The sequence below is a fragment of the Melozone crissalis genome, unplaced genomic scaffold, assembly GCF_028551555.1.
Source record: "Melozone crissalis strain CALT ecotype California unplaced genomic scaffold, PUWL_Pcris_2 ptg000009l_1, whole genome shotgun sequence".
Lineage (NCBI taxonomy): Eukaryota > Metazoa > Chordata > Aves > Passeriformes > Passerellidae > Melozone > Melozone crissalis.
Genome location: NW_026535787.1, coordinates 1,385,343 through 1,410,949, shown reverse-complemented (window position 1 = coordinate 1,410,949; position 25,607 = coordinate 1,385,343). Strand labels below are relative to the sequence as shown.

At 57.4% G+C, this 25,607-nt stretch overlaps 1 protein-coding gene across 1 annotated transcript; it reads left to right on the top strand.

Moving 5' to 3' along the window:
* The first annotated feature begins 2,479 nt into the window (after positions 1 to 2,479).
* On the top strand, positions 2,480 to 25,607 carry SLCO2B1 (solute carrier organic anion transporter family member 2B1). The gene is made up of 14 exons (XM_054270495.1): positions 2,480 to 2,548; positions 6,212 to 6,349; positions 6,439 to 6,601; positions 8,032 to 8,259; positions 9,058 to 9,156; positions 9,509 to 9,639; positions 14,361 to 14,469; positions 18,795 to 18,959; positions 20,070 to 20,262; positions 21,063 to 21,219; positions 22,496 to 22,656; positions 23,163 to 23,227; positions 24,734 to 24,854; positions 25,070 to 25,607. The coding sequence occupies exons 1-14, from the start codon at positions 2,480 to 2,482 to the stop codon at positions 25,242 to 25,244; spliced, it is 1,974 nt and encodes a 657-aa protein (XP_054126470.1). The 3' UTR covers positions 25,245 to 25,607.

The following is a 25,607-nucleotide window of genomic DNA, read 5'->3' as shown; positions in this document are numbered from 1 at the left end:
GCTGCCCCTGGATCCCTGGCAGTGCCCCAGGCCAGGCTGGACAGGGCTGGGAGCAACCTGAGATAGTGAAGGTGTCCCTGCCATGGCAGGGGTGGCACGGGGTGAGTTTTAAGGTCCCTCCCAACCCAAGGGATCCTTCCCTGCACAGATGGAGGTTATTCCCAGCCTGCAGCTCCCTGCAGTCACTGTCCCCTGGGAGCAGGGAGGGGGTGCCAGGCAGGTGAGGCTGGCATTCCTGGCAGGATTTTAGTGGCATCACTTGGTGTGAGGCTGAGCTCAGATCCCTGGCATTGCCATGCCAGGCCTTTCTGAGGGATGCACTGCCCCAGGACAGAAGTGGGAAGAAAACTGGGCTTTGAGGACAAACCCTGCACCTGTAGCTGAAGGAATAACAGCAGCTGATGGATCTGCAACACTCTGAACAACCTTCCTTCCTTCCTTCCTTCCTTCCTTCCTTCCTTCCTTCCTTCCTTCCTTCCTTCCTTCCTTCCTTCCTTCCTTCCTTCCTTCCTTCCTTCCTTCCTTCTTTTTTTTTTGAATCAGTTAAGCCTTATCTCCCTCTTTATTTGATGTCCTCTCAGCAGGATCAAAGTGCTTTTCTGTTTAGTTTCCTTGCTAAGGGAGAGGAGCTGGGTGGGCTGGGCGGGATCTGAGGGCAGGGGTTTGTGCTCAGTTTGATCTGCTGGCAAGCCCTGGTGTTTGAGGTCTCTGCTGAGCACTGCCCGGGGGTCAGCCGCCCTTCCTCCTTCCTCCACACGTGTAAAGGAGAGCTGGACAGGATGACAGAGTGCATTCTGGATTTGTGGTTTGCAGGTCTCATGAGGGACAGAGACATTAGAGGACACGGAGCCTGCTTCCAGCTCCATGAGCGTTCCCATCCCTGGAAATCCCGGCTCCTTTGGGTTCCTGCCTTTGCTGTTCCACCCTTTTGCTGCCCCCTGAGCACCCCAGGGGCAGCAGCAGCAGCAGCAAGCCCGGGGCTGTCAGTAATTGATCAGGGCTGGAGCCAGGCAGGTGCCTCTGCCCCAGCACTGCTGAGCCAGACCTCCAGGGGCCGGGCAGTTTTTCCTGCCTGCTTCCATCGAGGATCAAACGCGCTGTATTGATCCCAGCCTGCATTTGTCACAGCAGTCTCTCTCAGAACGGGCTGAGGGCAGCAATCGCCTTCTGCAGAGGCTCTTGGGGCACTCAGGACTCGTGCGTGTCCCCTCTGGAATTCACCTCTCCGGGTTTGTGAACACCACAGCGCGGGCAGGCTCCTCCTGCGAGAAGTTACATCAAGCCCTGCATTTTGTTAATTAGTTTGAGGCTGCGGATCCCCGCTCCTTTGCCTCTCATCACGGGGGAAATAGAATTACACACAACAATAATGGGAAGCCTTTCACCCCATTTGCTGCGGAGATGAAAACATCTATTAGAATGTGCTGAACAACAAGTTAAAGCCTAATGGCTCTAGCGTGCCTCGGAACAATGCAGCTTCCTGAGCAGGAAGCCTGGCCGCTGAAACCCAACAAAGACATCGCGGGTCCCTGGGGAGGAGACCTGCGGGCAGGAGGGGCTGCTGGCTTCCCGCGGGCTGGAATTCCATTGCATGGTCACATTTAGGTGATGGCTGAGGGTCCAGAAGCGAGCCTGGAGGGGCAATTCCAGGGGAGATGCGGGAATGCCGCGGTGGCAATGGGATGTGCAGGGATGCAGGGCTTTAATCCAGCAGTGCCCAGCACAGGGAGGGATGCAGGGCTTTAATCCAGCAGTGCCCAGCATGGAGAGGGATGCAGGGCTTTAATCCAGCAGTGCCCAGCACAGGGAAGGATGCGGGGCTTTAATCCAGCAGTGCCCAGCACTGGGAGGAATGCGGGGCTTTAATCCAGCAGTGCCCAGCACTGGGAGGGATGGGAAGGGCTTGCTGAGCAAGGAGCTGCTGCCCCCGAGCCTGGACAGATCCCTCCAGACGGATGCAGGGAGTCCTGGGCAGGGCAGGGCCAGGACTTTGCGTCCCCTTGAACTTCTGGGGTTCTGCAGCCCGTGGGATCCCTCTGCAACCCATTTCTGCAGCCCACTGCTCGGCTTCGATTCGCACTTCTCCAGGCAGCTGAGGAGCCTCTGGATGGCAGCACAGCCATCGGCTTTGCCAGCTGCCCTGGCAGAGTTTGCCGCTGGCAGCAGCCGAGGGTGCCCCATCACCCGGGCCATTGATAAGGAGTCGCACCGACCCCAGAAGTGTTGCACAATGTTGTCCTTGGCCCTGCTGAGCGGCGTTTCACCTCGCAGCCTCTGGGGTTCCACGTTTCGCAGGCTGCCTCGTCGCTGTGCAGAATCGAAGCGCCCCGAGCAGAGGGAAGGCAGGAACAATCGGTGCCTGCCGGGAGCCCGTGTGCCGCCGTGGGGGTGTTTGGCAGGGCTTTGCCTGCTGGGCAGGGGGAGCTGAGGCGCAGCCAGGAGCATTGTGCTGATGATTTATCCCTGACAGGCTGACAGCATGACGGGGAGCAGCCAGCCCGGCGTGGCCCGCAGCAGGCTCTGCAGGAGCCCCTTTCTCAGCATCAAGGTAAGCACCCCCCGCCTCCCCAGCACCTCCCCGCCTCCCCGGGCTGGCAAACAGCAGCTCAGCCCCCTGCAGAGGGCACTGGGAGGATTTATGGGCACCGGGTGTGCTTGGGAAATGCCCCCTGGGTTTCCCAGGGCACAGGTGCCTTTGGTGTGGAGGTGTCTCCATGCCACAGCCAGTGGGGCAGTGATGTTTCAGTGCAGGTTTGACTCCCAGCTCCTCCAGAGAGTCACAGGATGGGATGGGTTAGGATGGCTTGGAGGGACCCTAAAGCCCATCCAGTGCCACCCCTGCCATGGCAGGGACACCTTCCACCGTCCCAGGCTGCTCCAAGCCCTGTCCAACCTGGCCTTGGGCACGGCCAGGGGCAGCCACAGCGGCTCTGGGCACCCTGTGCAGGGAACAATTCCTGCCCAAGAGCCCATCTAGCCCTGCCTCTGTCAGTGGGAAGCCTTCCTTCTAAGTCCTGGGTCCTCCTGGGTTTGGTGCAAGCCCAGGCCACCATGTGAGGGTTTGAGGAGCTCTGCAGAACCACAGGCTGCACGGGGAATGGTTCCCTTTGTTCCCTTCTGGCTCAGTAATTCCCTGTTACCAGTAGTGGCACCCTATCACAGTGCATTACAACATTCAGGGCAGTTGGAAGCCAATTACCTGGCTCATAAGGGAGTCTCACCAGGCCAGAGTGCACAACATGACAGTTGGACTTAAAGGCTCAAGACTTCTCTGTCCCTTTTGTGGGCAAGATTTGGGGGTTTGAGGGTTTTTCTACAAATGCTGGTGCATTTACTCACCCTCCTTCTGTGGCAGGAGCCAAGTGAGTCACTGAGGCAGAGCCTGCACAGAGGCTGGAGAGACAGAGCATGGCCTGAGGCTCCTCCCCAGTCCTGTTTCAGCCCATTCAGCTGCTTTTTGTCTACTGGGCTTTGCTTGGTTCTCCTTTACTCCCCAGCAAGGTTATCTCTAGAAATATGGCCCTGCTGATTTTTCCATGAGGAGATATTTTAAAGAGTTCAAAGATTGAAGCATTGAGGGGCAAAGCCAGCAGAATCAAGCTGTGTTTTGCTGTACCTGTGAAGGTAGATCCCAAAATCCCAGACTGGTTTGGGCTGGGGGGACCTTACAGACCCTCCTGTCGCAAGCTCTGCCACAGGCAGATGTGGAGGAAGCCCTTGTCACCAAGAACACAATTATCCTGAGCACAGGATGTTTTCCCCTTTTCTCCTGGGCTTATTTTTCAAGAAGTCAGGCCACCCTGTCCGGTTTCTAAATGACTTCCTCAGAGAACAAAACTTGCAGCCCAGGGTTTGAATGGCTCTTGCAGAGCCACAGAACCATTGCGCAATGTGGTTGGATGTGTTTGAAGTGGCTGGAGGACCAAAAATCACAGCACTGCAGTTTTTATGGGTATTTATATCTCCAGAGAGCGTGTCACAAAAACCATGACCACATGTCCAAATGCAGCTGAGGGACATAACCAAAACCTGCCCTGCTTGGCTTCAAGGAGCGCTGTGATTTAGATGGGATATTGGGAAGGAGTTGTTCCCTGGGCGGGTGGGGAGGCCCGGGATGCCTGGCGGTGCCCAAGGCCACCTGGATGGGACTGGCACAGTGGGAGGTGTCCCTGCCATGGCAGGGCTGGCACTGGATGGGATTTAAGCCCCTCCCAGCCACAGGCCCAGCCAAACTGGTTCCAGCTGTTTCCTCCCAGAGCCATTTGCCATGAGCTCAGCCCAGTGTGCCTGTGCCACGTGCTGAGGCACAAACCCTCTCTGGAAATAGCCCAGAACGTCCCAGGCACGAGGAGGGAGCGTGGTGGGACGTGCTGCTGTCAGCTGGGAGCCCTCAGGCCAGAGTTTGCTGCCAAGCTGCTCCATCCACCCTGCAAACACAGGCAGCCCTTGGAAAAGGGCCTTTTCCACACCACCAGGAGAGGAGTTACTGGTGTTTCATTCCCAGCTCTGTGATTTGCTGGCTGCCTAGGATGGAGGGTGTGTCTCTGTTCCCTTGCCCATGCGGGGTGGCAGCAGCAGTGGTTTGGGTTCTCTGAGCTGTTTAATTCCATGGATTAAGGGAAGGCTTTACAAGCACAGCTCAGCCCTGGGGCTGCTCCTGGTGTCCATGGTGTGTCCTGCTGCCAGGGAAAAGGCCTTGGGAAAAGCCTGGTGTCTGCCAGTCCAGCTCACCTGCTGGGCAGCACATGAGTCCCACCAGTCCAGCGGATCCAAAGGCCAGGCAAAGGCTGCTCTTTCTTTTCCTGACAGAAAATTGATGGCTGAGAGCAAAGAGCCCCTGGAGGCAGGACTGGGGTCCTTGTCCAAGCCACTGCAGGGCCATCTCTCCTAAAATACCAGATTGCCAAAGCATTTTGAGCTGCAGAGGATGCAGGGCTGTGCTGGGCAGCTCTGTAAACCCCTGCAGTTCCAGGATCTGGATGCTCAGGGGGCTGTGTGCTGTGGATGCCTGCAATGAGCAGCTCTGGTTTCAGCCTTTCCCTCTGAGGTGATGTGCTCAGGAAGCAGAGCCTGGACACGGGCAGTGACCGGGAGGAACGCAGGAGTTCACCAAAGCTGACTGGGGACGCCTTCCTTTGGCTGGGTGACACTTTCCCTGCCCAGACACGTTGCAGCCCTCAGTGGTGACATGAGCCTGGAAGGGGGGGGTCCTGGATGCTGTCCTGGTGTGCAGTGACCTCAGCCCAGCCCTGCCATTCCCAGGGGTTTGACCTTCCCCCTCTCTGTGCTGGGGCTGCTGCCTTGGCTGACAGAGCAGCCCCATTTGGCAGTGACCTCATTGAGGCCTGGATCAGAACGAGATGGAGCAGAAATCCAGAAATCCAGAAATCCAGGCCAGGCTCAGCAGTTTCTCCGTGGTGGGAGCTGCTGCAAAACACACGGAGCAGGAGCAGTGCCCCAGGGTTTGGGCACCAGCCCAGGCTGAGGGCAGCAGCTCTGGAAGGAGCCAGGGCATCCAGCCTGTCCCACAGGGAGATGGGTGGGCCGTGTCCTGAGGGTGTGTGACTGTTTGGGCTGGATGTCTGAGCTCCTTTGGGGGCTGGAGGGGTGCCTGGGACAGCCACAAGACACCAGGAGGGAGGTGGCTTCAGTCTGGAAGTGGAATAGAGCCATCACATTTTCCAAAGGAGATGTGTTTTACATCTAGGGCTTTGTGAGAGGGAAAGGAAAGCAGCCTGAATTCTTGTCCCTGAGCTGCTGACTTTCTCCAGAGGAGTTGTTTGCTGGTGTGTTTGGCAGGGCTCGTTCCTGTCCCAGAAGAGCTGCCAGCACTGGGATGGCTGTCTGCCCCTGGGTGTTGTGCAACCTCCCTTCTGCTGCTGCATCCGAGGGACAGGGCCAACACAAACAGGGATCATCCCAGCTGAAGCCATGTGTTTGTCCAAAGCCACTTCTCAGCTAAGAAATTACAGCCTCCTCGCAGATACTGACCCTGCTGTGACCTTTGGCAGGGTCAATTCCGTGGTTCTGGCCTGATCTCAGGAGATTTCACTGCTGGCAGAGCAGGGCTGATATTTCCAGGGCTTGTGGTCAGAGGTTTAGGTTGGATAATGGTGCCTTTCTGGGGGGGATGCAGTTGGTTGCGCTGCAGCTCTGGGTGACCCTGCAGCTCTGGGTGACCCTGCTGGGGGTTCCGTCTCTGTGTTGGCAGTTCTTTGTGTTCTGCCACGGGCTGCTGCAGCTCTCCCAGCTCCTGGTCTCGGGCTACCTGAAGAGCTCCATCTCCACCATCGAGCGCCGCTACGGCCTCTCCAGCCAGACCTCGGGGCTGCTGGCCTCCTTCAACGAGGTGAGCGTGTCCCCAGCCGCGTCCCCGTGCCCCTGGGCGCCGTCCCCGCGCTGCCCCGCCCGGGACACGGCGCCGCTCTGTCCCTGCAGGTTGGGAACACGCTGCTGATCGTCTTTGTCAGCTACCTGGGCAGCCGCGTGCACCGGCCGCGCCTCATCGGCTGCGGGGCCCTGCTGGTGTCCCTGGCCGGCTTCCTCATGGCCCTGCCACACTTCCTCACGGGGCCCTACGAGTACGACCGCTCCGTGGCCAGTGAGTGCTCGGGAACCTGCTCAGGAACCTGCTCAGGAACCTGCCCTGGGCCCTGGGACAGCAGGAGCAAATAGCAGAGTGACGGGATGGTCCGCGTGGGAAACGCCGTAAAGATCATCTCGTTCCGCCCCTGCCGTGGCAGGGACACCTTCCACCAGCCCAGGGATCATGGGGCAGCCACAGCTTCCCTGGCAGCCACCCTCACAGGGAGCAATTCCTTCCCAACATCCCACCTATCCCTGCCCCCTGGCAGTGGGAGCTGTTGTGAAATGCCCTTCCCTCCAGGCACGGGGAGCTCCAAGCTGTTGGCTTGTCCTCAGGAAATTTTATTTTTCTGAGAATGAAATCATCTCAGCCCTGAGAGGCAACAGCTACTGGTGGAGAGCAGAGCCAGGGGGATGTGGGAACCATGGGAAAGGGCAGAAAAACAATGAAAATGCAGGCTGTGCCTCTGATTCCCCTTGTTTGCTGCACATCCAGCCTCACCTGCCTTCCCTGGTCTAGCTGGGCTGTCCTTGAGGTTTTAGACCCCACTGGAATATCAGCCTCCCTTGAGAAAGGGTTTAAATCACTCATGTACAGGACAGGGTGGGTTTGGGACAATCCTGTAGGGAACAGGACAGCGTGGGGTTGGGATTTTCTCCCTAAAGGAAAATGAAGGGATGGGAACAGAAAGAAAGGAGAAAACAAGTAACTCGCTACCTCCCCAATCCCTGCCATGAAGCTCCAGCAAACCTTCTAGAAGCCTCCACTAAACATGTTTGGCTCACCAGAGGGAGAGCAGCTGGTTCAGGGAACTGCAGACACCACAGGAAGGCTGGATAGGTGAACCATTGCTGGCTGCAAGCAGGGGCCAGCTGCAACCCCAGCTTGGAAACACTGAGTTGGTGTTTCAGCAGTGCTGCTGCAGGTGGGCCCATGTCCAGGCACTTGGAGTTCCCCAGGATCTGGGGCATAACCATGGAAATCCTGCTGCCAGCACCCCCTTGCCTGGGGTTCTGAGGAAGATGAGGGTGCTGGAATGAGCCCTTTCCTCTCCTGAAGAAAATGAGCTCTCATTTCCTGGGTAGCTGCTCACAAAATCTGCAGGTTTGCTCAGTTACCTGTATTGGGCAGTCTGTCAAAGGTTCTGGGAGTGACCTTTGCTGGAGGAAAAGCCTTGAAGGCTTTCCTGGCTCATGACCCTGTCTCTGTAAACACCAGTGCAGTGATCTTTGCACTTCTCTGTGTTTTCTTTCACCTGCCATCTAAGATCAGGATAAGCATAAGACAAGGACCGAGATAAGGACGTGGAGCTGCTGGAGCAGATCCAGAGCTGGGGGTGTTCTCCTGGGAAAGGCTGCAGGGAGAGCTCAGAGCCTTCCAGTGCCTAAATGAAGAAGTCCTTCCTGCAGACCCAGCTCCTCAGGGCTGTCCCCTTGTCACCTCAGGCACCTTCAGCAACACCACGGACCTGTGCCAGCCCGGGGCCCCGGGCGCTGGGGCCAACCTGAGCGATGCCAGCTGCCCTCCCCACGGCTCCAGGGAGAACCACGAGGTGCTGCTGGTGATGTTCGTGGCCCAGGCCCTGCTGGGCATCGGCGGCGTGCCCATCCAGCCCTTCGGCATCTCCTACATCGACGACTTCGCCAGCCACAGGAACTCCCCCCTCTACCTGGGTGAGGCTGTTGCTGGCCTGGGATAATGGGCATTAATGGGAGCAGGGTACATTACAGCCCTTCTGCTCTGCCCACGGCCAGGAAGGATTCTGCAGGAAGGGTTTATGTGCTTCAGGCTTGGGCAGGCAGCAGGGGAGCTGGGAAACACCGTTTGGAGCAGAAGCTGGGGGTTTGGCCTGAGAGTGACAGAAACTGGAGTTAATGACCACAAACTCCTCCAAAGAGGCTTCAGGAAGGACCAGAGGGACAGCCTGATCTCTGTGTTCACAAGTGGCAGCTGTGGGTTTAAGGGGCAGCAGTGGGGACCAACTGAATGGAGCAGCAAAGGTAGATCAAAAGCAGGTCATTACTGCTGAAAAAAGGAAGCACAGCGTCAGGTTTGGTTCTGGTAGATAGATGATCCAAACCTCTCACATGTAAGGTAGGAGTTGAATCTTACATGTGTGGATTTCTTTTATCAGCAATTCGCAGAGAAGAGTTCACTGATAACTTTTATCTCCTTCACCTTGTAAAAGTTGGTGTTCCCTGGATTACTGATGCCAAGGGGCATCTCCTGTTCCTGGGAGTACTGCAGTCCTTCTGGGAGGCTGAGTGTCAGGAGAGGTCTGAGCCAAAGGGAATTCCACGTGGGAAAGGAAGGTGGGGAGCATGGGGCTGTTGCTCCTGGAGATGGGAAAGCTGCCAGGGAAATGGGCTGTGCTGGAGGCAGGTGCAGCAGAGCCTGGTCCCACCCTAAGGCCCCTGTGTCCCCCAGGTCCCTTTCCCAGGCTGAGCCCTCCCTGCTCTCGTGTCCCACAGGAATCCTGTTCTCCCTGACCGTCGTGGGGCCGGGGGTGGCCTTCATGCTGGGCTCTGCCATGCTCAGGTTCTACGTGGACATCGACAAAGTCACCTCAGGTGAGGCACCTCAGCTTTGGGAGAAGAGGGGATTCCAGCCCCTTGGGGGTTCTCTGTGCCAGTGGGGCAGAGTGGGCATCCAGCACATCCCTGTGCCAGCTGTCTCCATCCAAAGGGGCTCTTTGGACGCCCTGGGGGCAGCAGTAAAATGGGGAAGAAGCAATGAAATGTGATTTAGTGGTGGGATGATGGGGACAAACGCTGCCCAGGCCCCAGGACTGATGGTCCCAGGGCTGGGAGCCACCACCTTGGGGCTGGTTGGTGCTGGGGGTGGCAGGGGCCAGCCTTTGGTGCACTGGGTCCCTGCCTTGTGCCAGCACTGCTCTGATGTCTCTCTCCTCTCCTCTTGCAGCTGAGGTGCAGCTCACCAACAAGGACCCGCGCTGGGTGGGGGCCTGGTGGCTCGGCTTCCTGGTGGCCGCCAGCCTGGTGGCCCTGTGTGCCCTGCCATACTTCTTCTTCCCACGGGAAATGCCTAGAGAGGTAGGAGAGGTTCTGCACATACACACACACCTTGGTGGGGCTGAAATGCCAGCCTCGGGAACCAGAACCACTGAGAGTCCTGTGCCTTGGGGAGGATGCAGTCCCAGATTCTCATGTGTACCAGAGGTTTGCCAGGGGAGGCAAAGGGCACCAGCTTTGTCCGTCCTGGCAGCTTTCGTCCGGGAGAAATCACTCATTTTGGATGGGGAGTTCAGATTCCATCAGTGGGCTCCTGGCAGACGAGCACAGATCTCCAGCAGAGCTGGGGAGCAGGGCAGGGAGTGTCTGAGCAGTCCAGGGCTGATCTCCAGGGATGTCTGAGCAATCCAGAGCTGCTCCCCAGGAGTGTCTGAGCAGTCAGTGCTGCTCCCCAGGGCCTGACACAGCTCAGGAGCATCCCAAGCGTCCCGGCTGTGCGTGGCAGCACCTCGGGAGCAGCAGAGCAGAACGAGCTGTGCTGGCAGAGGAGCTGTTTCTGAGGGCTGGGAATGTGGCTGGAGCTGCTGGGACACGCTCAGGAGGTGAAGCTGTGCTCCTCTGGGCCGTGCTGGAGGTGTGTCAGTGCCCTCCACGTGTGCTGCACCTCGAGACAGCGTCGAAACCTCCCTGTCTGAACAAGTCTGTGCAGAGCAATCCTTCATTTCTCCTGACACTGCCTGAGTCTCCACAGGAATCAGTGCAGACTGGGGGTTCCCTGACCCGTTCTGCCAGCTCAGCCTGGGGGTGCAGTGATTTACTGCTGCTGACCCGAGCTGAGAGGTGATGGGGTGCCCTGTGCATGGCAGGAGGGGGGTGACCCCAAATGCAGCATGCCTGATTGCTCCTCCTGCAGCCTGGGCTGCCCTCAAGCCTTGGGAAAGGTCTGGGCCAGCAGGCTCGAGGCTCATCTTAGGGAAAGGTTCTTCATTAGGGCTGATGGGAATATTAATTTCATAAACGCCTCTCGAGAGCAGATAATGCACTTCCAGCTAACACAGCTGCACTTCCTGGCAAGTGCTGCACTCTAAGCAGCTTGGAAGGGTTTAAGGGGGAGCAGGCTATTGATTTTAAAAGGAGCAGGAAGATCTCACCCTGCTCTGCTGGCTGGGATCTGTAGGGAGCATCCCACATGGCTGAGCACCCACGTGTCCCTCTGCAGCATGTGAATTCCTTGAATTCATGGATTTCCCCCATTTTTGCATCTCCCTCAGAAAGCTCTTGGAATCTGCTGACGGCTAAAAATAATAGTAGGAAGATACAGTAAATAGCCAAATTCTGCCCTCCTTGCAGAAGGGGAGGCACTGGGGCAGCCACGCCTGTCCCGTGGGGGTATCAGCACCAGCAAGGAGCCCTGCCTAAAAATATTCAAATAAAAAGCTCTGCAGAAAGTTTGCCACGTGCTGTTCTGGGTAACACATGTGAGCTGCAGGAGCTCACACTCCAAGCTGCGCTGGAAATGGATGTTTTCCTGTGTGTGTGTGTGTGCTGTCCTGCCCACAGCACATCCCTTCAGGCACAGCCTGGAAAAGCACAGCTCTGAGGAGCTCTGCAGCCCCAGCTGGGATCCCACTCGTGCCCACCCTCCCCAGTGGGCAGTGCAGCAAACACTGGGTGCACTGAGCCCTCTGTGCCTCTGGGGACTGAGCCGCCTCCTCCCGCCAGCCAAGACACATCCACATGTTTTATTCCACGCCGCAGCTTCACCTTTTCCTGATGAATTCTTCCTTTGAAGTCCCTGGAATGGCTGGTGTTAACATTAATGATAGTGTGGGGCTGCTCTTTTGATCTTTTTCTCCTAAATTAGTCGCTCCAAACCCAGAACATTTTTATTTCTCTGCTTTGCTGCTTGCCAGTGGGTTTCTAGCACCAAAGTATCCTGAACAATCCTCTTGAGGGCTGACCATGGCAAAGCCATGAGGTTGTCATGAGATCAGGAAGGGGATGAGAGGATGGGGCTCTTATACTGGACAAACTGGTTTCAGTCAAGAGCAGCTTTTTCCCCAGTAATTCCAGTTTGATCCTGCCTCCATGGGCCCAGACCATTCCTTGGAGTTGTGTCCTGTTCCTGTGAGGCACTCCCAGCACTCTCCAGTTGCTGCGTGGCCACAGTTTAGCCCATGCTTTGCCATCTGCTGGTGTTGCTGCATCCCAAGGCAGGCAGCCGTGTTGTCACAATGTTCCAAAATTCCTGGCACACGGGCTCTGCCTGTCCTGCAGCTCTGAGGGTGACACAAAAAGGGGCAGAAAGGGGCAAAGCTGCTCTCAGAGACAAAACAGACACTTCCAGGGCACGGTCTGAGGAACAAAGAGGGCCAAGTGCAGGACAGGCTGCAGGAATCCTGCTCTCCACAGCTGGACTTTCCCCAGGGAGCTCTAAAGGCAGGCACAAACAGCAGCTAAAAATAATCCTCCCCTGTGGTGGGAGCAAGGTGCCCCTCAGCTGGTTATTTCAGCACTCCTGGAAATAGGGTCCCTGGAGGGACCCACACCTGCTGGAAGAGGCATAATGAGGTGTTTGTAGGGAGCCTGACCTTGTCAAAAGGAAAATAACTCTTTCCCAAGCCGTGAGGCTTTACACTTTGTTTGTCTAATGTGAAAATAACTTCTCTGACCTTACTCTTCAGCGAGCTGGGAGTGCCAGGTTCTGTTCACAGCCAGAGGGAAACTCTGCAGAAACCTCAAAATAAACAACGAGAACCTCTCTGTCACAGAGCAGGTCATTTATCCCTGTTTCCAGGGGTGCATTTGGATCAAGCTGGCACCTCTGGCTGCCCTTCTCACAGGTGCAGAGCAGGTGGGCAGAGCAGGAGCTGCCAGGCAGAGCTGCTTTCATTTTCCTGTCCTGCAGAGCCCTGCTCAGCCATGCCCGGGTTTATTCCAGTGTGTGCAGGGAGATGGGGGATTTCCCCAGGCCAAGGTCAGGCTGGGGATGCTGTTCCTGATGCAGAGTGTGAGGCAGCTTCATTCTGCTTCCCCAGAAGCCTGTCTGCCTCCTGCAGCCCCTGAGGGTGGCAGCGATGCCAGTGGACTCATGGAATCACAGTTGGGTTGGGTTACAGGGACCCTAAAGCCACCCCTGCCATGGACAGGGACACCTCCCACTGTCCCTGGGTGCCCCAAGCCCCAGTGTCCAACCTGGACACTTCAGGGATCCAGGGGCAGATAAAAATGCAGATAAAATCTGATTGAAAAAATATGAGATGCAATGAGTGGCAGCAAGGAGCTGAGTGAGTCCTTTAAGGATTCATCCAGGAAGATCCAAGTGTGGATTTGCAAGCTGAGTTTGTTTCTCCTTGGCAAGATGCTGGGGCAGGGCTGAGCAGCCAGCTCGTGTTACTGCACCTTCCAGCTCCAGCCTGACAAATTTCTGCTGTGACAATGCCAAAATCCCCCGTGGCAGAGGCACAGCATCCTCCTCAGGGCTTGGGCATCTCTGATGGTGCAGCAGCACCATTGCAGCATCATCCACAGCAAGCAGGCAGGATTTCTGCTTTTCCTTCTGCCCTTGCTTTCCTTCAGCCCACAGGAATGTTTCCTGATCCTTTCAGACGGCAAAACACCATGCCAGGGCCAAGGCAGCACAGGGAGAGGAGCTGCCCCCCTCTGTGAGGGCTTTGCTCCGTGTGCACGCAGCCGAGGCACGGAAACGTGCCCTGCAAGGGTCACACACAGGGACATCCCAGCCTGGGGGACTGCGGGGAGCTGGGGGGAGCTGGGTTTGTCTGGACGTGCAGACTCTTGACTCTCACAAGCACAAACAGCTGGAAGCTGAGGAAGGAGCAGCTTGAACGTATTTTTGGAAAACGCTGCAGTTTCAGAGCAGAGAAGAGCCCCTGTGAGGCAGTTGAAAAGTGAAAGGGGTTTTATCTTTGCATTTGAAAAATGTATGAAAGCCTGAGCTGCAGCAATTCAAAACAGGAAAGGAGTTCATTGCCTCTGCCCTCAAAGAGGGCAGGTGGCAGCCCCAGCACAGACACTGTGACCTCGCTGCTGTTTAATGAGCACTCTCATCTCAGAGCAGAGGTTTCAGCCCAAGAGCTGCCGTTTCCTCCTGTCCATTACAGCTCTCTAATTGCTGCTCAATGAACTCATTTGCCCAGCTCGGGTCAGGGCTGCTGAGCTGATGGGGTGGCAGAGCTGTAAACACTCTGTGGCTTCCCCTGAAACCTCGCTGCCCCGAGCCCTGCCAGGCACAGCAGCACATCCCCTGTCAGTGCCAGTGTCCCAGCGGCTCCAGTGACATCCCAGCCTGCTCCTGGGGCTCCCCTGCAGCTCCTTTGGGATCAGAACACACCCAGCAGTGCCCCTTTGGGATCAGAGCACACCCAGCAGTGCCCCTTTGGGGTGAGAACACACCTAGCAGTGCCCCTTTGGGATCAGAACACACCCAGCAGTGCCCCTTTGGGATCAGAGCACACCCAGCAGTGCCCCTTTGGGGTGAGAACACACCTAGCAGTGCCCCTTTGGGATCAGAACACACCCAGCAGTGCCCCTTTGGGATCAGAGCACACCCAGCAGTGCCCCTTTGGGATCAGAGCACACCCAGCAGTGCCCCTTTGGGATCAGAGCACACCCAGCAGTGCCCCTTTGGCATTCTGTGCCCTGGTGTGGGCAGGGAGCACAGCTGGACACCACAGGGATGGCCATGCCGGGCTGCTGTGTGTCAGGTCTGGGAGAGAAAGGCCAGGGCAGGGGAAGCTGTGGCACGGCGTGTGCAGTGACAGCCTCTGGTGTGTCCCCAGGTGGTGAGAGGGGAGGACAGAGGCAGCAAGAAGAAGGAGGACGTGCTGAGCCAGCTCAGGCCGAGGTCCCAGCACACGGAGAGCCTCTCCCTGATGGAGTTCATCAGACGTAAGTGAGCCCGCACCCCTGCACAGACAGCAGCTCCCACTGGGCCGTGCCAGGGCTGCAGGGCTGCCAGGAGCAGGGGTGCTCCCCTGGGCTCAGCCCAGTCCCTGGATCAGCACCTTCGGCTCAGGGCCGGGTTTAAGCCCTCTGCTCCCTGCCCACCCTGCCCTGCTGCACCTCCTGCCAGCCAAAGCACCTGGCCTTGGTCACTCTGAGTGCCACATTCCTTCCCTGGCAGTGCCCCAGGCCAGGCTGGATGGGGCTTGGAGCAACCTGGCACAGTGAAAGGTGTCCCTGCCATGGCAGGGTTGGGATGGGATGGGCTTTGAGGCCCCTTCCAACCCAAATCCCTCTGTGACTCTGTGATCTATGCCTCATGTGGGCAGTGGGAATCAGAGGCCAAAGTCTCACCAGAGCCCAAATGCAGGCAGGAAGGAGGGGTGCTGGCTGTGGGGCTGGAGCAGAGCCATGGGAAGGGACAGAGCCCTTCAGTCAGAGGGATCTGGGGACTGCTCAGGCCATGGAATCAGGAATCAGTCCCACAGCAGCACTGGCAACTTCTCCTCCTCAAAAATCCTCATCAGACTCCCTCCTGCAGGGCTGGAGATGCTGTCCAAGGCAGGCTGACCCTGTCCCACTGAGAGTGGCCAGCGCTGCCTGGAGCCAGGGTCTGGGCACTTAAAACCCATAAGGAGATCTGAACCCAGTGCAATTAAATTGTTTGGAAATGAGTGGGCTCTTTATGCTGAAGGGGATCAGCTGGGCTTCAGTCTGGGGAGTGCTTGGGATGTTTGGGTTTTTTAAATACTCTGCACTTTGGCAGCCACTTAAGAACAATGACCCTCTGAAGTCACTCCGTGTCAGCTTCCTCCATATTTCCCCACTATTATCCCTTCAATTTATTGCAAATTCTCCGTGTTCTGGAGGTCAGTGCAGGGCAGGCTCAGCCAGGCAGGCGTGGGCAGGCTTTCCTCCTGCTTGCTGTCAGCCTAATGCTCAATTAGAGGAGGCACTCGGGGGTTCCTTCCCTCCCTGACCCTGTGGCACTGTCATTTAGAAACCTGTGTGCTGGGAGAGGCTGCGTGGGAGCAGATTGATGGTGCTCAGATGGGATTTTCACACCAACCCTCTGCTCTGTGCCTCCCAAACACGAATCAAAATGAGCTCCCTGCTCCGGCTGCAGCTTCGGTGCGGGGCTGGAATCAGCCTTGCTGTGTCAGGGCTGTGCTAATCAATCCATTATTTCTCAGGATTTATCCCCCAAAGCCCAGCTCTGAAATAAATGAAGTGTCTGGTTTATGTCAGGAAGCAGCCTCGCTGAAATCACCGGGATCTGTCATACAAAACTCTTTTTAGAGCCAGGAAGTGGTGGCAGGTAGTGTGTGATGGGGACCTGGGACAATCTGGGTGAAGCCCAAAGACTTCAGGGCTGACTCATCTGCAAGTCACTGGAAAGACAATTTCCTTCCCATTTCACCACTCTCCTGCTGGTTTTGTTTCCTCTCTCCGTTTCTCTTTTTACTATTACTTTCTGCATTATAATATATTAAAGCAGCCTTTGGAGATGAGATTCTGCAGCCTGAATCTCCTTGGAAGTGCCCCAGGCCAGCCTGGATGAGGCTGGGAGCACCCTGGGGCAGTGGGAGGTGTCCCTGCCATGGCAGGGGTGGCATTGGATGGGCTGTAAGGTCCCTCCCAACCAAAACCATTCCATGACTGTGTCTTCTGTTGCTTTGGGGATACCCAGAGAGCAAAATCACTCCTGTGGTAATTCCTGCCGCGTCCTGCAAGCAGAGCAAGGGCAGCTTGGAGCCCATCCATCCCACGAGGTGCTACTGAGAGCCCCTGAGCCGGCCTGGGCAGGCTGTGAGGGGCAGGTGCAGAGCCCTGGAGGCTCTGTCGGGGCAGGGAGGGCTTTGCCAGCCCAGCAGCAGCACCAGGACGGGGCTGTGTGCAGGGCGAGGGTCAGGCCAGGCTCTGGGGATGTTCCAAGCACTGGGGATGTTCCAAGCCCATCATGGAGCTCTCTCTGGACTCAGAGCTGGGCACTGATTTGGCCCTGGCACAGACACTCTGTGTGGCACCGGTTTACACCCTGCTCCTCACACTCACAAACTCCTCCCAAATTGCTCCTGCTGCAGCATCAGGTCTTCCTGCAGTAATGGAAAATGTAGGATTTCGCTTGCCTGAAGTCATTTCCATTGCTAATTTCCAGGCTTCTGTTGGAAACACCTGGGAGGATGTGCAGATTCTGCTGCACATACTGGGAATTAGCCCATTGAAGGTGATCTTCAAAGCAATTGGAGCGCTGCACTCGTGACTCGTTTGTTTCCCTTATGGTCCCCAAAGGCAGTTTCAAGGATGTTTTTTGTTTATTATTTTAAAGTTTCCACTTGTTTTCCCTGTCTGCCCAGCTGCTTCTCTGGAGCTGTGAGGAGGATCCAATTAGGGATTGCAGAGGGTGGAAATCTTGCTGCTCCCACCATGAAGTGGAGACCTTCTCAGCTTTTCACCTCTGATTTGGGGTGACAGAAGGCTTAATTACAAAGATCAGAGACCTCCAGGGAAAAGGACTTTTTGGTGGAAGATCCCCACAAAAGGCTGGATTGGCTCTCAGGAGATTTTTCAGCCAGCAAGCTGAGGTTTCCCATCTGCAGCATGGCTAAGGAATTCGGGGATACTCTTCAAAAATCAGGACCTGTAGTGGTACTTGAGAGCAAAACCATCTCCCCCCGTGGGCTGACAGTGGTGTAATGCAGCTCCTTCCCTCCCTGCTGCCTGCCAGCCTGCAGAGGGTCAGCATTCCAGGGTCCTTGTCCGTGCTGGTATGCCTGGGCCCCTCCAAGGACTTGCTTTTGTAGCTCCCTGTGATTTTTGGCTGCTTGCCTGACCTGAGGGCAGAGTGCTGAGCTGGAAGGGGAGCTGGGGACGTGGGGGACCCCACTGCACCCTCAGAGAGTCCTTTTGCTCTTCACAGAAGATTTAGGACAGCCAAAACCCGTCCCCATCTGGGGCCAGCTCCCAGACAAACCCCAGGGAGATGTCCCCAGCACCGCTTTGCTGGAGCAGATAGAAAGATTGTCCCTCTTGTTTGTCAGTGCTGAGAATTAACCCCATTAATTGATGGCAGTCCTCTGCATTAATCCTCGCTGCTAATTCCTTATCTCAGCTCCAGCATACTGGCTGCCCTGGCCCTCATCTGGGACACTCATCAGCAGTTTGTTTGGAAGTTGCCCTTTGCTGCCAGCCCGAGCAGGGGGAGGCACAGGGGGAGCAGCAGCAGAGCAGAGAGGGGCTCTGGGGTGTGCAGGGAGGGGACATCGCTCCAGCAGGGACAGTGGCAGCTCCTGAGCAGGGGGAGGCACAGGGGGAGCAGAGCAGAGAGGGGCTCTGGGTGTGCAGGGAGGGGACATCGCTCCAGCAGGGACAGTGGCAGCTCCTGAGCAGGGGGAGGCACAGGGGGAGCAGAGCAGAGAGGGGCTCTGGGGTGTGCAGGGAGGGGACATCGCTCCAGCAGGGACAGTGGCAGCTCCTGAGCAGGGGGAGGCACAGGGGGAGCAGAGCAGAGAGGGGCTCTGGGGTGTGCAGGGAGGGGACAGCGCTCCAGCAGGGACAGTGGCAGCTCCTGAGCAGGGGGAGGCACAGGGGGAGCAGAGCAGAGAGGGGCTCTGGGGTGTGCAGGGAGGGGACATCGCTCCAGCAGGGACAGTGGCAGCTCCTGAGCAGGGGGAGGCACAGGGGGAGCAGAGCAGAGAGGGGCTCTGGGGTGTGCAGGGAGGGGACAGCGCTCCAGCAGGGACAGTGGCAGCTCCTGAGCAGGGGGAGGCACAGGGGGAGCAGAGCAGAGAGGGGCTCTGGGTGTGCAGGGAGGGGACAGCGCTCCAGCAGGGACAGTGGCAGCTCCTGAGCAGGGGGAGCAGAGCAGAGAGGGGCTCTGGGTGTGCAGGGAGGGGACATCGCTCCAGCAGGGACAGTGGCAGCTCCCAGCTGGCAGCACGGGGCACCCCCTGTGCTCAGCAGGCTGCACACCTCTCTTGCTCAAGGGTTCAGCCCTAGGGCAGTTTGCTGGAGTGTTCCTTGCCTCTTATCAAAAATTGCACTTTTCGCTTTCCATTTGTTCATTGAAACTGAAAGGACACTGAAATTGCCACCGCAGCAAACAAAGAAATTAACTTGTAATGACTACCCATTACTTTTGTGTTTGTTTTAGCAGCAGCCCTGCCAGAAAGCTGCAGAGAAAGGAGTGGAACGAGATGAGCTTTGCAGTGCCCTCCAACCCCAACTCTCCTGTGGCTCCCTGATCAGAATTTTGCTCCCTGCCCTTTCAGGTTTCCCCGTGGTGCTGCTGAGGAACCTGAGGCACCCCGTGTACCTGCTGGTGGTGCTGGCTCAGGTCAACCTCTCTGCCATGGTGGCTGGCTTGGCAACCTTCATGGGCAAGTTCCTGGAGAGGCAGTTCTCCCTCACAGCCTCCCTGGCCAACATGATCATTGGTAAGTGCTACTGAGCTTTGGATTCCTTAAAAAGCCATCTAGAAATTGGAAAGGTTCCTCTAGAGTAAAGCCTCCCTCTCAGAGAGTTCAGAGATCCTGCCACAGAAGTGTTTAAAACACGTTTTTGAGCAAACAGCACCTCAGGGAAAGAGGCCTCTGAGGTCTGGGACAGATAAATCAGAACAAAACAAGCAGAACAAGCTGGCAGAGCCAGGGCTGAATGCAGCAGGAAGGTTAAATGCTGAAGCAGTGCTGTCCTGCCCTGAGGTGCCAGCTGAGCTGTTCCCAGCCTTGATTTACCCTCTGCATTCAAGTCAGCACCGTGTTCCATGGATGAATTTATCTGGCCTTTGTTCCCACCACCGAGTCTCGCTTGGCCTTTTCCTTTCAGATCAAAAAGCTTTCTGTAGCTGGAAATTCCTTCCTTGCGTGGGCATTGAGGGGCTGAAAGCAACCTCCCTGTGCATTCTCAGCTGAATTAAACAGTTTGCGCGTCTCTAGCTGAACTTTGGTGTCCCCCCAAAAACGGGGGGTTTTATGGAAATGGGGTTTTATGGAAATGGGGGTTTACAAGGGTGACCACAGAAATGGGCACAATCCTACCCGGCACAGAAATTAAACACCCTCCTCAGGCTGATTTGGTGCTTCTCCCTGTCCACACTGAAAAAGCACATTTTGCTGGGTGAGGCACAGCTTTCCCCTGCTCCTGACAGCTTCCACCCATGGATCCATGAGGCAGCCAGCTTGCTGTGGGATCCTTTTGAAAAGCAGCTTTTTGGTAGCATTACTGCACCGATCCCTGCAAAAACCTTGGTCCCTTCTGAACCACCTGTGCTGGAAAACAGCAACCCAACAGCGAATCCTCTGGGCCTTTGCTGTGAGAAGGGACTGGCACAGAGCAGAGATGGAGAACAAGGTACAGTGACAGGACTAAGGGGTTGGGTTTAGATTGGGTGTTAGGAGGGAATTGTTCCCTGTGCTGTGGCTGCCCCTGCATCCCTGGCAGTGCCCAAGAATAGGCTGGATGGGCTTGGAGCAGCCTGGAAGGTGGAAGGGGATGGGACTGGGTGGTGCTGGAGGTTCCCTGACTGCATGCCTGCCTTTCCCCAGGTGCTGTGAACATCCCGGGGGCCATGGTGGGGATCGTGGTGGGCGGTGCCATCCTGAAGCGGTTCCAGATGTCCCTGAGGCAGTGCAGTGCCCTGTGTGTGCTGGGCATGCTGCTCTGCCTGCTCACCGCCTTTCCCCTGCTCTTCCTGGGCTGCCCCACGCAGAAGGTGGCCGGAGTCACCCACTGGGACAGGTACCTCAGCTCCTGGGCTGGGCACGGGGTGTCCAGGGTGGGCACACCCCAGCCACAGCCACATTCCTGGGGCTGGGAGCCAGGCAGAATCCCCAGAAATGGGTTTGTTCCCTCAGGAGAGGCAGCTAGTGGAGGTAAACTAAAATCTGAGTTTGCTGTGTCCTCAGGTTTAGGGCAGAAAATGTACAGCTCATCTTTGTGACTTATCCACACATGGTGGAGTCATTTCAGCTTTATCTCCTATGGGTTAAAGCCTTTTTAACAGCAGGGTTTTAGGAGCAGGGTTGTAAGGGTTCCACCAGTGAGATTTCCTATTGAGGAGCAAGCGTGCAACCCGAAGTAAACACGGTTTTGGCACAAACAGCACAAGTTTTCATCTTGGAAAGCGTGATGGATGAATAATTCAGGCAGGGGCCAGCCCTGGGATCACACCATGTAAGCTGCGGCAGCTAAATGTGGGCAGGAGCTCCTTGTGTGCCCTGGAGGCTGGATCCAGGTCTCTGAATTCCCTGTTCAGTGTCCTGCGGTCCCTGCCCTCAGGGGGAACCTCGCTGTCTCCCACAGAGTGGTGTTGTGAGAGCCCCAAAGGCCAGGTTTGGGACCAAGAATGAGGGCAGTGGGTGGTGGGGATGCTTTGCCAGGCAGAGCAGAGGTTTGGGGTGATGCTGGGATTCCCTTTGGGAAGAGTTCCTTGTGCGATCAGGTGGGTTTTGCTGACCCCAGCACACACACAGTGGTTTTCTCTGTGAGATGCACGCGGGTGATGCCCCGTGCCCGCATTAACCCTTTCCTGTGCCCAGCTCCGGCTCTGGCCACCACGCCATGGCGTGCAACGCGCGGTGCCGCTGCCCCGAGCGCGGCTTCAACCCCGTGTGCGGCCCCGACGGCGTGGAGTACACGTCCCCCTGCTCTGCCGGCTGCAGCGGCCTGGCCCTGCGCCCCGACGGCTCCGTGCTGGTGAGTCACAGCTGGCCGCAGCTGGCCCTGCCGGCCCGCCGGGCTGCCCCGAGTGTCTGCGGGGCAGGGGAGTGCAGTGCGGGGTCACCGTGCAGGGCTTTGCTCCCCTGGTTCTGCGGGCAGGGCAGCTCAGCAGACACACCTGGGGAGACCTCTGCCGCTCAAAGCCCGACCTGCGGGTCGTTAGCAGCCCGTGTAGGATGAGTGGCGTTCCTGCACTCTTGGCACAGGATGCGACGGCAGCGGGGAGCTGTCTGGGCGGTTTGCAGCAGCGTTTTGTTAATTAGCGGCGCTTCATTTTGATAATACTTGTGCTTTCTGCCAGACTCAGTCCCAAATGTGCTTTCCTGCTCCCCCACGCCTGCCTTTTGTACAGCAGATCCTTTCCAACTGCTTTTCTCCTCCTCAACCATGCCTCTCTCTTCCAGCCCTTAGAAGAGAAGAAAGCCCTTGCTTTCTTAGAAATTTTACACTTTTCTTACCGTTTTCAGCAGCACAGGGACCTGTGGCACTCATTGCCTGCTGCCTTCCCTGTCCCAGGGTTTCCAGGAACCCTCCCAGCCTGCAGAAAACCCTGCAATTGTGTGCCCAGCTTTGCTGCAGCCCTCCCAGAGGGCACCACGTAAGCTTGGATGTAGAAATGAGGTTTTGGGAGACCCCGAGCTGCCCCTGCCTCTGGGATCACTCTTGTGCAAACTGCCACCCCCTAACAACCAAAAGATTGTACTCATTTTATTTAAAGGTCTCTTTAAAACAAAAAAAACAACACAGAGGTTTCTTGTTTAAAACAGATAAAAAAGAGATAATTGTGACTAAAAAATAGAGAAATGGAGAAACTCCTCATCCATCACCCCAAGGTATCTTTTCTTTGCTATAAGGCTGTGCTAGTTATTTATGAGCCTCTCTCAAAGGTGAGGTTTTGCATGTTTGATTTAACACTGCCCTGGGCTGTGGCTGCAGCTCTGCCTGGGATGCAGGGGGTCACAGCAGGACAGGGCCTGGCACAGGTGGCACAGCCAGGAATTCCCTCCCAAAATCCCATCCATCCCTGCCCTCTGCAAAGCCATTCCCTGTGTCCTGTCCCTCATCCCCAGTCCCTCTCCAGCTCTGCTGGAGCCCTGGACGTGTCTCTGAGCTCTCCCCGAAGTAGTGAGTGCTAATTGCTGCTAATTATTCCCAGACAAACCTTACCTGCTCTCCTTGGCTCTGTCAGCTGGCAGCGTTCCCTTCCACCTCTGGAAGCAGCCGGTGGATGTGGTGTGTCTCCTCTTTGCAGAACTACACGGGCTGCAGCTGCGTCGGGGCAGCGGGCGCTGCCAGGCCGGGCCCCTGCGGCACCGGCTGCTCCCACCTCTTCGTGCCCTTCGTGGTGCTCTCCTGCCTAGCTGGCATCCTGGCCAGCACCTCCCACACGCCCTCCTTCATGCTCATCCTCAGGTGGGCACGGCTTGGGCACCTCCTGGGCAGGCACAGAGGGCGTCCAGAGTGGATCGGTGCAGCAGGGGGAAGGATTTCGCCAGCTGCGGGACTGGGGGTTAAACCAGCCCTGGATGAGGGATAAACCAGCCTTGGATGGGAGTTACACCAGCCCTAGATTGCAGATGGCAGCAGGATGGAGCCAGCCATGATGGGAGCCCAGGCTGGTGGGGCTGGTGCCCAGCATGAGGCAGAGGGGAAAGCCATGGGGGAATCTCTGTCTTAGTCTGTGAATGATACTTCCAAGCTCTTCTGGGCCAGGCAGGATTTTCAGGCCAGGAAAAGGCCATGGTGTTCAGCCCTAATGAATGAACCCTCATCAGCTTTGGTGATGTGAATGGGAACTCCCTGGGATCCTCGGAGGCAGGGTTGAAGGACGAGTGTGTGGGCGAGGTGCTGTGCCAGGGAGGGAAGCATCCATCCTGGAGGGAATGCCAGAGGGCATTTTGTTCCATTTTGTTTTTCAGGAGCATCCAGCCTGAAGACAAATCATTTGCTGTTGGCATGCAGTTCATGCTGCTGAGAGTTTTAGGTAAATTGAAATGTGTTAAAATACCCTCCTGGAAAATAATGGCAGCTCTTGGAAAGGGCTTTCCCAGGGCAAGGAGAGATGCTGCCCTGCAGGGTCTGGGGGCACATGGGGGGGTGAGACAAGGCAGCTCCGAGGGCTCCATCCCCGGGGCCGTGGTTTGGGGTGGCTGTAGCCCCTGGGGCCATATTTTTGGGGGCATTTGTGGCCTCTGGGACCTGTTTTTGGGGTGGCTGTGGCCCCTGAGGCCTGGTTTCGGGGTGGCTGTGGCCTCCGCAGCTGTGGTTCAGCCTGTGGCCCCTGGGGCCTATTTTCAGGGTGGTTTTAGCCTCTGGGGCTTGTTTTTGGGGTGGATATAGCCCCTGAGGCCTGTTTTTGGGGTGGCGGTAGTACCTGAGGCTGTGGCTCGGCCTGTGGCCCCTGAGGGCTGTTTCCGGGGTGGCTGTGGGCCCCGTCTCCATGATTTGGCCTGTGGCCCCTAAGGCCTCTTTTCGGGTATTGGTTGTAGCCCCTGGGGCTTATTTTTGGGGTGGCTGTGGCCCCTGAGGGCTGTTCTGGGGTGGCTGTGGGCCCTGAGGGCTGTTCTGGGCTGGCTGTGGGCCCTGAGGGCTGTTTCCAGGGTGGCTGTGGGCCCTGAGGGCTGTTCCGGGGTGGCTGTGGCCCCTGAGGGCTGTTCTGGGGTGGCTGTGGCCCCTGAGGTCTGTTCCGGGGTGGCTGTGGGCCCTGAGGGCTGTTTCCGGGGTGCCTGTGGCCCCTGAGGGCTGTTTCCGGGGTGCCTGTGGCCCCTGAGGGCTGTTCTGGGGTGGCTGAGGGCCCTGAGGGCTGTTCCGGGGTGCCTGTGGCCCCTGAGGGCTGTTTCCGGGTGCCTGTGGCCCCTGAGGGTGGTTTCCAGGGTGGCTGTGGGCCCTGAGGGCTGTTCTGGGGTGGCTGTGGCCCCTGAGGTCTGTTCCGGGGTGGCTGTGGGCCCTGAGGGCTGTTTCCAGGGTGGCTGTGGGCCCTGAGGGCGGTTTCCAGGGTGGCTGTGGCCCCTGAGGGCTGTTCTGGGGTGGCTGTGGGCCCTGAGGGCTGTTTCCGGGGTGGCTGTGGGCCCTGAGGGCTGTTCCGGGGTGCCTGTGGCCCCTGAGGGCTGTTCTGGGGTGGCTGTGGGCCCTGAGGGCTGTTCTGGGGTGGCTGTGGGCCCTGAGGGCTGTTCCGGGGTGCCTGTGGCCCCTGAGGGCTGTTTCCGGGGTGGCTGTGGGCCCTGAGGGCTGTTCCGGGGTGGCTGTGGCCCCTGAGGGCGGTTTCCAGGGTGGCTGTGGGCCCTGAGGGCTGTTCTGGGGTGGCTGTGGGCCCTGAGGGCTGTTTCCGGGGTGGCTGTGGGCCCTGGGTCCAGGGTTCGGGCTGTGGCCTCTGGGGCCATGGTTGGGGCTGTGGCCCCCAGTGCCATGGTTTTGGGGTGTCTGTGGCCCCAGTACCTGTTTTGGGGTGTGTGAGGGCAGGGCAGGCCAGTCTGACGCTGTGATGTTGCAGCGTGGATGCCAGGCCCGGTGCTGTACGGCAGCGCCATCGACACCACCTGCGTGCTGTGGGAGAGGCGCTGCGAGCGCAGGGCAGCCTGCAGATACTACGACAATACCCTCTTCAGGCACAGGTAGGGACACAGGGCCAGCGGGATAAACCCTGTGCCAAGCAGCGGGAGCACCCAGGGACGCTCCCCCGCCCCTGACCGTGGAGGGTGACTCCAGGACAGCTCCCTGCTCTGGGGCAGAGGCCGTGCCTGGAACAGCCTCCCCAGAGTGCCAGGGTGCTGCTTGGAGCTCTCAGGAGCATCCCCACTGCCCTGACGCGTTGTGTCTGTGCCCACAGGTACCTGGGGCTGCAGTTCTTCTTCGAGGTGGGCGCCTTCCTGTGCTTCGTGGCCGTGTATGTGATCCTCAGGAAGCAGGAGAGGGAAGCCAGCCAGGCAGAGGAGGCGAAGGCAGAGCCAGAGAAGGAGAAGCTGGCGGGAAAGTCCACAAAGAGCCCGGAATCCAAAGTGTGACAGCGAAATGTGGATTGTGGTCCGTGCTGGGGAGGTGAATCAGCCCACAGCCGAGCTGTGCTTGGAGTGATGGACCCAGGGCTGCTTCCTGCTGTCCTGGATGGGATGGACTCTGCCTGCACTGCATGCATCCATCCACACTTTGTTCTCCTCCTCAGGAGTGCAGCTTGCTCCTTCACATGGATTAGTCCTCACTCTTTAACCCATGGACTCTGCAGTCTCCTGGGTTTGTGTCCTACAAAGCAGTTTTTCCTGCTGACCATATCAGTGGTGCCAGCACTGAGCAGAAACCATAAACATGAAGGGTTTAGTAGAGTGGGTTTTTTTAAATAAATCATTTTTAATAAATGGTTTTGTACTGAA